The 14224-nt window shown below is 42.0% G+C and overlaps 1 protein-coding gene across 3 annotated transcripts in view; it reads right to left on the reverse strand.

Annotated features, from left to right (window-relative positions):
- The window catches only part of MFN1 (mitofusin 1), a 43882-nt gene that overhangs the window by 25490 nt on the left and 4168 nt on the right, over window positions 1-14224 (reverse strand). For 2 of the 3 annotated variants that reach the window (XM_041002611.1, XM_041002612.1), the window contains exons 3-7: window positions 13528-13663; window positions 9671-9833; window positions 5403-5527; window positions 2970-3078; window positions 574-681 (exon numbers count right to left, since the gene is read on the reverse strand). In XM_041002611.1, coding sequence (XP_040858545.1) covers window positions 574-681; window positions 2970-3078; window positions 5403-5527; window positions 9671-9833; window positions 13528-13663 — 641 coding nt within the window. Of the gene's footprint in view, window positions 1-573; window positions 682-2969; window positions 3079-5402; window positions 5528-9670; window positions 9834-13502; window positions 13664-14224 lie in introns of those variants that run through there. The other variant, XM_041002613.1, reaches the window with a different exon arrangement.

Raw genomic sequence — 14224 nt, forward strand, 5'->3', positions numbered from 1 at the left:
GGAAAATCCCTTTTTCTCCCTCCATATTTCTGCCTCTTTCAAATAAATATTTTTTTAAAGGAAGAAAAGAAAATGCATTGCAACATCACATAACAATATATATGTTTACAACAATATATTTGATCAAAGAAACCAGAAAAGTCAGATACTCTGATTCTGTCCCGTAAAACTGAATACCAGAAAAAGTTATCTTGTTAGAAATCATGGTTTTCATTAAGAGGAAGGGTAAAGGATAACAGGAAAACAGATTCTGATTATGGAAATATTCTGTCTTCCAACCTAAATCCCCAAGCAACTGCATTAAGTTTATAAAATGCACTGAGCTGGCAGGTGCAATTCACACATTTTTTGGCTATACATAGTACACTTAAAAAAATTAAAACGAGATTCCAAATTCCCAAAGAACTATAAATCAACTTACCCCCAAAGTAGCTCAGCTGTTCTCTGCTACATGCATGTCTCATTTCTATGACATTTTTCTCTACAAATAATAGTTCTAGTCTACAAATATGTTGCTTTCTCAGATAACAATGTACATGCCTACATTTCAAAACAATGAGAAAAGTAACTTACGTCTTCCATGTATTCTGGCTCTGATGCAGAGGCATCCCAACGATTATTGAGGATGAAAATATTAGGCTTGGAAAGCCGCTCATTCACCTTGTGAAAAAAGTGTTTTTCCTGAAAGAAAACAAAATCTCAATATTCACTTATAAAGTATCTTATATTACATTAATAATTGACAAATCATTTTGAAGGTGTGAATCACTGAGTCAACTGTGATTAAGACCCACTGAGAGAAGATCCTAAAGCATTCTTGAAAGCTTTAAAATTTTTGAAAAAAAAATCAACACATAAGAAGGCAAATGAAAAAAAAAAAAAAAACGGGGAGGGAAAGTGAACATTTTCCTGATCCTGTCTTAGACTTTTAAAATTGTTTAGTTTGTGTGTGTGTATGTGTGTTGTGTATACTAGAATGAGAGAAAAAGAGGACGCATGCACACTCACTTGCTATTTGATCCCTCAAATGCCCACAAGAGCCTATCTGAACTTTTTTTTTTATTATTATTTTTTTTTATTGGAAAGGCGGATATACAGAGAGGAGAGACAGAGAGGAAGATCTTCCGTCCGATGATTCACTCCCCAAGTGAGCGCAACGGGCCGATACTATGCCGATCCGAAGCCAGGAGCCTCTTCCAGGTCTCCCACGTGGCTGCAGGGTCCCAAAGCTTTGGGCCGTCCTCGACTGCTTTCCCGGGCCACAGGCAGGGAGCTGGAAGGGAAGCAGAGCTGCCGGGATAGAACCGGCGGCGCCCATATGGGATCCCGGGAGTGCAAGGCGAGGACCCTTAACCACTTGCGCCACAGCCACCGGGCCCGAGCCAATCTGAAGTTCAAATTACCTAAGCCATCACCACTGCCTGCTGGCGGCTACAGTCAGGTACTTAATCAGGACACTTCAAGGTGGATGATGGTGTCAAACGTGAGCCAAAGTGCTTGCTCCCCACTAAGCCTATTTAAAAAGTCAATTTAGGGTCCTGGCAGAGTGATATAGCAAATAAGGCTCCCACCTGCAGCACCAGCATCCCACATGGGTACCAGTTCAAGTTCTGACTGCTCCCCACTATTGACAATGGAAAGCAGTGCAGAATGGCCAAAGTGCTTGGCCTCCTGAACCCACAAGGGAAACCTGAAAGAAGTTCCTGACTTTACAACTGGCCCAGCTCTATCCACTGTAGCCATTCAGGGAGTAAACACGATGGAAGATGTCTGTCTGTCCTTCTTTCTGTAAATCTTTGAAATAGAATAAGTAAGTAAATCTTAAAACAAACAAACAAACAAACAAAAAATCGGGGCCCAGCACAGTAACCAGATGGGTAAAGTACTCGCCTTGCACACACCAGGATCCCATATGAGAACTGGTTCTAATCTTGGCGGCCCCACTTCCCATCCAGCTACCTCCTTGTGGCCTGGGAAAGCAGTCGAGGACGGCACAAAGCCTTGGGACCCTGCACCCACGTGGGAGACCCAGAAGAGGCTCCAGGCTTTGGATTGGCTCAGCTTTGACCATTGCAGCCACTTGGGGAGTGAATCAACAGATGAAAGATCTTCCTCTCTTTCTCTCCTCCTCTCTTTATACCTGCCTTTCCAATAAAAATAAAATAAAAGCTTTAAAAACGAAATTTTAAAAATTCTTTAACATTTCAGGAGGCCAGCATTGAGGTGCATTTCATTAAGGTCCAATATGTAGGACCATTGTTGTGCTGTGGTGGAGCGCCTGGCTCCTCCCTTGGGCTTGGACTGGCCCTAGCCATTGCAGGCATGTGGGGAGTGAACCAAAGACAAAGACCAAGACACTCTCACACTCTCTGCCTTTACCGTCAATGAGTTAATCTAAACCGTTCTCAGTCTGATAGTGACTTAAAGTACATACAAGTGGACTGGAACCTACAGCGTACATGGATAAAGTTGGAAAAATTGACAAAACTGAAAATATCAAGCCTTCCTGGACAGCAACTGTTCATACATTATTATTTTATTGAGGAGATAGCATAACAACTCTGGCCCCCATTTGCTGAGACCAACAATATCAACACTATCTATACTGTCATTGTAAATTCATAAAGATTTCCAGCAGCTAAAGCCTAGAAAGCTTCGAAACCTAGGAGCACTACAGAAAAATAGAGATGGCCTCTAGTCCTATGAAAATACAAATCCCTCACCCCATATGCGAATGCCTGGGCACAAACCACAGCTCAGCTCCCCATTCCAGCTTCCTGCTAATGTGCACCCTGGGTGGCAGCAGAATGCTCAAGTGTTTGGGATTTCCGTCTGTGTGTGTGTGTGTGTGCGTGCGCGCGCGCGCACGTGTGCACGCCCCACTTCCCTTGAAATACAATTTAAAATAAAATCTTTGAAGGATATCAGTTAATTTCCCACTATCCAGACAATAACTGATTAGATCCTACCGTGTTCATTAGTGTTGATTCAGAGTTTGCAACCAAAACGAAGACATCGGCATCTAAGCAAAATTTGTCAATCCAGCTATCCAGCTCTGTGGTGACATCTGTTCCTGGGCTAATGGGAATAAGTAAAAATTGCATCAGGTGAAATTTTTAGAAAAAAATTCTGAGTCACAGGCATAATTTACTTTTATATATTTGAAATCTAAGGGACAAAATTTCTGCCGTTCATTATGAAGCCTAGGAAATTTTTAACCCAAGACTTTTAACATAACAGGTTATATGGCCAATATTTCTACCTTACCCATCTTTTATGCTTTGAAAGGCTGCAAACTAAAACATACAGCAAACTAGGCTAACATAATCAAAAACAGCACAGGACCGATGCTTTGGCAGAGCAGGTGAAGCCATGGCCTACAGTGCCAGCATCCTACATGAGCCCTGGTTCAAGTCCTGGTTGCCCCACTTCTGACCCAGGTTCCTGCTAATCCGCCTGGGAGAGCACCAAAGTCCTTAGGTCCTTGTATTCCTAGCTTTGGGCCAGCCTATGTCTAGCCACTGCAGCACTTTGGTGAGTGAACCAGCTGATGGAAGAATCCTCTGTCTCTCCCTATAACTCTTTCAAATAAATACATAAATCTTATTTTAAAAATAAAATAATAAAAAAACACAACAGTGGTGCAATTAGCTATGTCCAGTCAGCTCAGAAATCTGGGTGTTTATAAACAAATAATAAATCATAAAGTACCCTCCATGATACAAAGTTAATATACCACTTATATTATAAAATCTTCAGTGAAGTCTTGTCCCCTGCATGAGATCTGGATTATGTCCATTTCAGGCTCCTGGCTCCAAGATGACAAGGCCCTCACCAGCAGCCATCAAAGAAGCAATTCACCAGCTTCCTGTATCTCTCAAATTTAACATAAAAAGGGCCCAGTGTCACAGTAGTGGCTATGGCTAAAGCCCTTGTCTTGCAAGCACTAGGATCCCACATGGGTGCTGGTTCATATCTCAGCTGCTCCACTTCCTATCCAGCTCCCTGCTTGTGGCCTGGTAAAGCAGTCGAGGATGGCCCAAAGCCTTGGGTCCCTGCACCCAAGTGGCGGGCCTGGAAGTGGCTCCTGGCTTTGGACAAGTTCAGCTCTGGCCATTATGGCCATTATGGCCACTTGGACAGTGAGCCAATGGGATGGAAAATCTTCCTATCACTCCTTCTCTCTGTAAATCTGACTTTCCAATAAAAATAAATAAAATTTAAATAAATAATAAATACAAGTCATTTTTCTAAATTGCAATGAAAGATATGCCAACTACCTGTCTAAGCTGGTTGGATTACATATAGTATGGTCATGAAATAAAACAAATATTTTTATTTCCCAAAGATCTCTCTCACATGAGCTACTTCCATTGATTCCTTGAACTATGCTTCCTGTAAGAGGCAATCAAAGAGAAAGAAGTCTTTCACCTGATTCATTCTACATATGGCCACAATGGTCAGGCTTAAGTCAAGAGCCAAGAGCTTCATCTACGTCTCCCATGTGGGTGCAGGGTCCCAACCACTGGTGCCAACTTCTGCTGCTTTTCCAAGCCATTAGTAGGAAGCTGAACCAGACACCGAGCACCGGGGACAGGAAGTGGCACCCATATGGGATGCTGGTGTGGCAGGTGGAGCTTTACTTGCTATACTACAATACCAGCCATTCTAAGTTCAAAAACAACAAAATGCTATATTAGTTATCAGAGTTATTTGGGGAAACTGTCTCAAGAACTCACTACTGATTAAGAAAAATATCTACTTAAAGAGCAGGTATTTGGCTTAAGGACTAGGAATCAGCATCTCTATCAGAATGTCTGGGTTTCAGTCCTGGTTCCATTCGAACTTCAGCTTCCTGTGTTCGCTTCTGCAGCATATACATGAAATTCAGCTCCTTCTACTGCCCATCTTGGGAGGCAGCAGGTCATGATCCAAGCACTTGGGACACCGGGACTGAGGCCCTGGTGCCTCGCTCACGACTGCCCCCTCCCAGCTACTGCAGGACCCGAGAGAAAACTGGAATGAGGGAACTTATGCATGTGCACTCTATCAAGACAAATACTTCAAGTTACCTTTACATAAATTCTTCTCAAATAGTTCATGTTTACTCTATGTACACAATCTCTAACACCAAAAAACTTAACCCAAATTATGAAGTTAATCTAAAGAAACTTCAAAAAATGACTATCTTTAAAATTCCTTAAATACAATTAGATGAAAAGTTAGAAATTTTTTGTAAATATTTAAACAAAAAACCAACACTTTATCAGATTCCTAGCAATTTCAAGAAGGAAAAGAACAACACAACATCTTAAATGTCTGTTCTATCCACTAAGGTAAGTGGCATCATTCTAGTAAATACATGTCTAATAAGGAAAAACATAATTCACATGTAACTTTACCTGTCCACTAAGACCAGGTCATCTCTCAAGAGGGCACATTTTGCCTTTGGCCAAAACACATGTACAAGACAGCCAGCTTTCAAATCCTTGTCCATGTGAAGGGCATGGGCCAGCTGGTTAACTGTCTAAAGCAGAAATAAATAAATAAATACTCGATTTGTAATAAAATCCAATACAAGTTAAAATACTACAGTTTGGTATACTTGATTTTCCAACATGCATGCAACACGTACAACTTTAAACAGTCGGAAGTAAAAGCACCTGAACCAGGTCGAGAAACTCAAACCAAAACAAGAACAGTTTCCTTAAAATAGCACACTCCTTGTCTCCCACAGAATTAATCAGATTTAGAAACACTACAAATGTCCAATAACTTTCGCGGCACATGCAATCCTTTGGAACTCGCAAAATTTCTATTTGGTTTGTGAAATGTGTGAGAGTTTAGGGTTTCTTATCTTTGGCTATTTGTAATTTCTAGCTCTTCTGAAATGAATGCGTATTGCTTAGTAATAATGGAAAATGGCATTATTAGGGGAAATATAATTGTTAAAATAGGTTTAGATTAAATCTCTTTAAAGTAAAGGCAATCAATACAGGAGGTCTACGCATATTCACTCTTCTTTCTGCTTTTTCGTTAAGATTTACTCATGGGTCCAGTGCAGTAGCCTAGTGTCTAATGTCCTTTCCTTGCATGCAGCAGGATCCCATATGGATACTAGTTTGTGTCCCAACTGCTCCACTTCCTACCAGCTCCCTGCTTGTGGCCTTGGGGCCCTGTACCCCTGAGGGAGACCCAGAAGAAGCTCCTGGCTTCAGATCGGCTTGGCTCAGCTGTTCCGGCCACTTGGAGAATGAATCAGAGGATAGAAGATGTTTCTGTCTCTCCTTCTCTATGAAAATCTAACTTTCCAATAAAAATAAATAAACCTCTATTAAAAAAAAAAAAGATGTACTCATTACCTATTCGAGAGAGAGGAAGACAGAGAAAAGAGATATTCTCTCTGCCAGTTTATTCCCCACATGAAGGCAACCGCAGGGGCTGGGCCAGACCAAAGCCAGGAGCCTGAACTCTCCTTGGTTCCCCCTGTGGGTACAAGAGCCCAGGCACAGAGCTGGATCCGCTGGATCAGAAGCCGAGCAGCCAGGACTCAAACTGCCATCCTCATGGCAGGGTTGCAGGGGGCAGTCAAACCCAGTTTGCCATATTGCTGTCTCCCATTTATCCCATTCTTAATGAAGGACTTTCTCAGCAGCTGGGTCTTGATTCACACAAATCTGCTTGAAACTAATGAGTGCCTACAATATCTATATTATCTGACCTAAAGCTCTAAAACCAATGCTTTGCTTTAGCACATTTCCCGTATATATTAGGTGTAAAACAGATTCAGAGTGTTTATAATAGAATCAGTAACTAAACCAGGAAAGGGAACCAGCACACACACCTCATTTAGGATGCAGCATCACATTGCAAAGCCAAACATGTATATACAAACGAGCAACACAGCTCTGATCAGCGTTGAGTACATTTCTATGGCGACAATGCTCAGTAGTTTTTGTAAACCTGTCCTGAAGGGCCAGTCACGTGGTGAAGCAAGTTAGGTTGGTGCCTAGTATGTCAGCATTCCTGATTACTAACAACTTTTCTAAGATTTATTTATTTTTATTGGAAAGTCAGATTTACAGAGAGGAGAATCATGGAAAGATCTGTCATCTGGTTCACTCCCCAAATGGCTGTAACAGCTAGAGCTAAGCCAATCGGAACCCGGAAGCCAGGAAGCCCCGCCAGGTCTCCCACGCGGGGTGCAGGGTCCCAAGGGTCCCAGGGTCCCATCCTTGGCTACTTTCCCAGGCCACAGCAGGGAGCTGGATGGGAAGTGGAGCAGCTGGGATATGAACCGGCACCTATAAGGTATCCTGCAAAGTACCAAGGTGAGAACTGAGCCACTGAGCTGTCACGCTGGGTCTGTCAGCATCCCTTATAAGCACCAGTCGAGTTCTGGCTATTACAATCCCCATCCAGCTCTCTGTTACTGAGTCTGGGAAAGCAGCAGATGACACAAGTGCTAGTGCCTGGGCCTACTGCTTTGGGCTAGGCGCAGATGTGAGCACTGTAGCCAGCTGACAAGAGAGCCAGCAAATGGAAGATTTCAGTGTCCCTCGCTGTAATTTAGCCTTCCAAACACAAGAATTAAATCTTTAAAAAGCATGGCTCTGAAATGCTGCTGTTTTCACTACAAAACTAAGATAATAAAAGTAAATATCTAACACAGTTGTGGGGAGGTTAGTATAACCACAAGTGTTTAGTGGCTGGTGCATAGCAAGTACTCAACAACATATTAGCTATTTTTGGTGAATTTATTTTACTATGTAAACTAGACTGAAAGTCTATACCTTATAGCAGGTCACCACTTGAGGGAAGCAAATTTAAATTTGGGTACAGGACAAAGAAAGGGAAAGAGTGGAAGAGAACTGCAGTATGGAACATTTATTAAGAGAAATGACCAACTGCTTCTTTAAATTATAACACTACCACTTGCCTTTGAGACTCTACAAAGTCAAGGTAGTCTGAATTGTAATTTGATAAAAAAAAATTATCAGAAAAAAAAACCTGATTCTTTTATTTGTATAGGTTTAAGGGGTGATGAATACCACAGCTCATCTGGATATTTCAAACAACACTCTCAGGCCACACAATATTTTAATTAGGATCGGCAAGGCAGTGTAATGGGTAACGCCATTGCCTGCAGCACTGGTATCCCCATATGTGTGTCAGTTCCACTTCTGATCCAGCTCCCTGCTCATGTGTCTAGGAAGACAGCAAAGCACGGCCCAAGTGTCTGGGCCCCTGCACCAACAAGGGAGACCTGGAAGAAGCTCCTTGGCTCCTGAGCTCAGTCTGATCCAGTTCCTGCTACCATTTGGTGAATGAACCAACAGATGGAAAAATCTATCTTCCTTTTCTCTGTAACTATGTCTTTCAAATAAATTTAAAAATCTTAAAAAAAAAAATCAGCTTGGGGCTGGTGTTGCAACACAACACATTACACCACAACCTGCCTGGCTGGCACCCCATACGGGTACCAATTCAAGTGCCTAATGCTCCACTTCCATTCTAGTTCCTTCTCTCTAATGTGCTGAGAAAAGTAGCAGAAGATGGCCTAAGTCTTTGAGGAGACTGAATCCACACAGAGAATACACAGAGTCCCAGGCTCCTGGTGTCTACCAGGAACAGTTCTGGTGATGGTGGCCATTTGGGGAGTCAACTCCACCTCTGTCACTGTGCCTTTGAAATAAATAATGAATCTTTTTAAAAAAAATTAGTTGGTGGTCTGGTGTGAAAGCAGAGTGGCTGAATCTTCCCCTGCACGGGCCAGGATCCCATACGGGTGCCAGTTTGTGTCCTGGAAGCCCCACTTTCCATCCAGCAGCTCCCTGCTTGTGACCTGGGAAAGCAGTCGAGAATGGTCCAAATCCTCGAGACCCTGCACCCACGCAAGAGACCCATAAGAAGCTCCTGGCTTGGCTTCGGATCAGAAGCTCTATCTCTCTTTGTAAATTTGACTTTCCAATAAAAAAAATAAATCTTAAAAAACAAAACTGAGCTTATGTGTTCATAGGAGAAAATTTTAGATGTAAGAAGTAGTGACCAAAAAAAGAAATAAGTGCTTTTAGCAACTACTTTCATTCCACGATGGACATTCTACATTTTAATTTTTCTTTTTTTTCCCTTCCTTTTCTTTCTTTCTCTCTCTCTACCTAACTAGTTATCTAACTATTATGGCTGAAAGAGTTTACTGGCACTAAACAGAGAAATTTTTGAAAGTAGTAGATTGCCATTAGCCCTTTCTGATAAAACTGTAACATGTATCAATGAATCTTTTCACTAAGTTAAAACAGAATTTCTAAAAAACGAAGGCATTTATCAAAGCAGATTCAGGAACTAATTTTTGAATAAAGCTTTCTTTAAAAAGAAAAATTGAACATTAAATGAACACAAAATACTAACAGTGTTGTTCTCACTGAAAGGTTTAAAAATGTTAAATTCTAATATACTCTTATTTTAAGTATAAATTTTACTTTCACAATTTACCTTTGAGGCAAGACAACTGATAACTTAAAATACTCATGATGGCTTTGGAAGTTATGAACAGAAATACCAACAGCTCTTCCTGCTCCAGCAATATAGACGTCAATAACAATGTTTTTAAAAGACCATATTAAGGACAGTATTTCCAGGACATCCTGTGGCTAAAGGTTCATGATTATACCTTCACACTCCTTTTTTCATCTGACCCTTCTGTCATTAAGTAGGCTCTATCTCCATCGGTGCCTTCCACGCTCAGGAAACAGTTGGTTGTATGGCCAATCCCACTAGGGAGAACTTTATCCCACAACATTGCATTGATAACAGAACTTTTCCCACTGCTTGTCCTGAAGAATACACAAAATCAGAAAAAACAAGAGTTAAATTGTTTTTACAAGGTCTAAGGCCAACTTTTTCAAATTCCCAATTTTCTTAAAAATTTCATCAGATTGTACTTTTTATAAAATAGTTGATAATCTGACTGACTCAAGTATCAAAATGTACCCAAGCATTTCAGGGAGCAAAGGGTCAGGAAAATAAACCCCACATTTCCCACATAGCTATCCCCCTGGTTATTCTTTCATCCTTCTCATGACAACTTAAAATCATGTGTAAAAATTCTGGGACATTCCTTCTACCACATGACAGGATTTAATGTCACATTTCCTTAAATTTGGGCTTGTTTGTAACTGCTTCACCAAATATTTATAATATATAGATACAGATAGAATATAAAATATATCTATCTCATTTACTGAACCACATGTACTTGGAGCTTTGGCACTTCTAACTACCCTGAGTCTGCCACGCTTCAAGGAAATCAAGCTAAATGGAGATGACTGGGCAGGTGCACAGTGGACAGTCCAAATATCCAAGTTAGCCAGCTTAGGAACAAGGCACATGGAGGAAGATGTCACACGACCCCCACTCTTGGCCACCGAGCCAGCACAGACTGCTATGTCTCCTTAGTTGCGGGTCCAGGCATCTTGGAGCAAAAACAAGACATCCCTGTTATACAGTGTCTGAATATTTAACTCACATACTAAGTGAGCACAATGAAACGGTTGTTTTAAACTTGCTAAGTTCTAATTTGTTTTTATATAGTCACAGAAAAGCCTTTTACTTCACTACAAAAACAGCATCTATCTTTATGAAATACAACTTGGTTTTTCCAGGGAGCCATCTTGCCTTAATCACATCAACACTGACTTATATAATGACATTAAAATTTTTTTTTAATTTTTATTTTAAATTTTCAATTTTTATGGTATAATTATGTAGAGTCTGGGATCCTTCTTGACCCACTATGACATTCTGTCAGAATACCAATAAGCTCCCTTGAAATTGATACTTCTATTAATTAAAAAGAAAAATTGATATTTCCAGATGATCCAAATTCTTGAGACTACCCACCCACGTGTGAGACCTAGAAGAAATTCTAGGCTCCTGGCTCTGACTTGGCCCAGCCTTAGCAACTGCATCCATTTAGAGCATGAACTGGTAGAAGAGCTCTCTCTCTCTGTGACCTTTAACTATAGCTCTCAAAACAAATTTAAAATAAATAAATAAAATTACTCCTTCCAGATCCAGTCAGAAGCCTGCACTTCCTTTAGTCCCTCTACCCCACATCAGAATTATCTGGGGCGCATGTGGGGAGTGGGGTGCTGAGGCACTCCTGGGATTTGGGAGGAGCCATTGCAAGATGGCCCAGGGCCAGGGCCAGGAGGCAGAGTTGGTCTTGCCAGAAGGTAAACAGGAAGTCACAGGGATAGGCTAATGCCCATGCTGCAATTATGTCATTGCTACCGGCCTATCAGCACCAAGTGGATCCACGGGGAGAAGTGATTGGTGGAGAACAATATAAAGGTAGCTGGTAAAAGCTAGGCGGAGGACAGACAGATGAACGACACAGGACTGGGGGACGACGAGGACAAAGACTGGGGAAAGAACGACAGACGGAACGGGATGAACAGGGCAGCAGAGCAGGGAAGAAGGGTTTAGATCCTCGGGTGGAAAAGTTAAGGCATATGGGGAGGAAAAGCGGCAAAGCGGAATACAGACAGAAGCAGTAAAAGCAGTATGGACAGACGGGGACAAGAATGGAGGAATGCAGCAGAAAGTATGGGAAGAAATATGGGAAGGGGGGGCGGGAAGAGGCTGGAGAAGTGGGAGGAAAGCTTAGACCAATGAGGACAGGAGCAGAGGAGATAAGGATTTAAACGCAGCTGCTTTTGGCAGTGAGGGGTCCGGTTGAGATTCCGGCTTTTCCCGGACCCTCAAGAGCGTGCCTTGTTGTTTTAGTGTCTCCGCCACGCGCCGACAGGAGCCCACTAACAATGCAGACTCCTCAGGTGCACCTACAGAACATGACTTCAGAGATGCTCCCAGAGTGATTAATACTAATGTTGTAGACACCCTGCTTTCCTAAAATGCCTAAAACAATTACGGTTAAAGAGTGCTCACTCCAGCAACACATATACTAAAATTGGAACAATTATGGTTAAAGAAAAAAACGGCCTGGCACAGTAGCCTAGCAGCAGGTCCTTGCCTTGAACGCCCCAGGATCCCATATGGGCACCGATTCTAATCCCGGTGGCCCGGCTTCCCATCCAGCTCCCTGCTTGTGGCCTGGGAAGGCAGCTGAGGATGGCTCAGGGCCTTGGGCCCCTGCACCTGTGTGGGAGACCTGGAAGAGCTCCTGGTTCCTGGCTTAAGATCGACTCAGCTCAGGCCGTTGCAGTCACCTGGGGAGTGATTCAATGGACGGAAGATCTTCCTCTCTGTCTTTCCTCCTCTCTATCTGCCTTTCCAACAAAAACAAATAAACCTTTAAAAAAAAACTTTAAAAAAATGGAAAAACAAACTTTCTTTATTCTTTTTTTTCTCTATTCTCACAATTAACACAAAACCATTCTGTGTCGAGCTAGGACCATGACAGAGCAGGTTAGTTAAACCTCTGCCTGCAGTGCCAGGATCCCAAATAGCTGACAGTTCAGCCCTCGGCTGCTGCACTTCTGATCCAGCTCCCTGTTAACAGCCTGAGAAAGCAACAGAGGATGGTCTAAACCCTTGGGTCTCTGCGCCCACATGGGTGAACAGCAAAAAGCTCCAGGCTCCTGGTTTCACTAAGGCCCAGTTCTGGCTCGGGCTGTTACAGCAGTGAACCAACGGATCAACGATTCTGTCTCTCCTTTCTCCATAAATCTGCATTCCAAATAATACTAAGTAAATATTTAAAAATAAAAGAATAATTGAGAAAGACTATTTTAGACAATAGTCAGGGACAACATTTTTTTTTTTAGTGACAAGTTTTGAGAAAAACATTTAAGGTAACATCTGAAGAGTGACAAGGCACCATACAAAAACAAAAAGAATTCCAAGGAATAGGAAACTGGAAGTGCAAAAGTAAGTTTCCTGGCAGATGAGGGGCACCTGACAAGGCCTGTGAGTTTAGTTTAAAAAAAAAAAAAAAAAAAAAAAAAAAAAAAACCCATGGTATTTGAGTCACCAACTGCAGGACTAGGCATTCGTCTTTACAATACTTAACAGTACTTAACATACCACATGGTCCTCATGCAGTTAGCAAATGACAATTAAATGAATGCGTAGGCTGGTGGAATGAGAATACTCTATCATTCTGGGTAGTTAATAGTGGCATAAAACACATCCTACTCCACCAGTGGGGTTAGCAGTCCACCAAGCAGGCAGAAGTGATACTCAATGTAATCTTCAAAAAGTCACAAATCATGCTTATCATTTATCTACATCTCCATTTTTTTGATCGACCAAGAGTCAATTCTTAGAGGTACATTCTTAAAAGGCAGAAATGTGGTGACCTTTATAAAACCTCATTTTTAACCCAGCAGCTAAAATGAACAAAATCTTCTACATGCTAACAGCTTTAACATCCAACATAAGTAGAAACTGCTGAGGGAGGAAAAGAGAAGAATATTATTTGCTGAAACATTAGACACACGGCTCAGAAGATCAAGAAACATTGCCTTCTAGAAACTAACCTTAGAAGAAATAATACAGGATTACCTGCCAAAAAATGCCACTTTCATGTGTCTTCGAGACAGCACCTCACCAATGACGGAAATCTTGTGCTTATACCCTTGTATTTCAAGCAAATCATTCTCAGTGGCTATTCGATCAAGTTCTGGATTCTTAAATGTTGCTGAAAAATTGAAATGTTATTAGAAAAAGTGGTATCGATTTATTATAGCACACTATAGCCATATATTTTGGCTCTGTGCTATTATAAAGACAGCAGAGTCCAGTTCTATAATGCTACACGTTAAGCCATCAGTTGTTATGCTGGCATCACAAAGGGCAGTACTGCTTCCTGTCCAAGCTACTGGATTCGACCCATTTCCCTTCTAATGTACCTGGGAAGCCAGCAGGAGACGGCCCCAAAGTGTGGGCCCCTGCTACTCATGTAGGCGGCCAGGAGGAAGATCCTGGCTCCTGGCGTCAGCCTTACCCAGCCATCCCTGTTGGAGCCATCTGGAGAATCAATCCAGACGGGAGATCTCTTGCTCGGTCTCTACCTCTCTATATTTAACTCTGTCAATAAATAAACCTTTAGGGCCCAATGCAGTAATCTAGTGGCTGAAGGCCCTGCCTTGAATGTACCGGGATCCCTTATGGGTGCTGGTTCTAATCCCAGTAACCCTGCTTCCCATCCAGCTCCCTGCCTGTGACCTGGGAAAGCAGTTGAGGATGACCCAAAGCCAGG

The sequence above is a fragment of the Ochotona curzoniae genome, unplaced genomic scaffold (genome assembly GCF_017591425.1).
Source record: "Ochotona curzoniae isolate NIBS_2020 unplaced genomic scaffold, NIBS_Ocur_1.0 scaffold_2587, whole genome shotgun sequence".
Classification (NCBI taxonomy): domain Eukaryota; kingdom Metazoa; phylum Chordata; class Mammalia; order Lagomorpha; family Ochotonidae; genus Ochotona; species Ochotona curzoniae.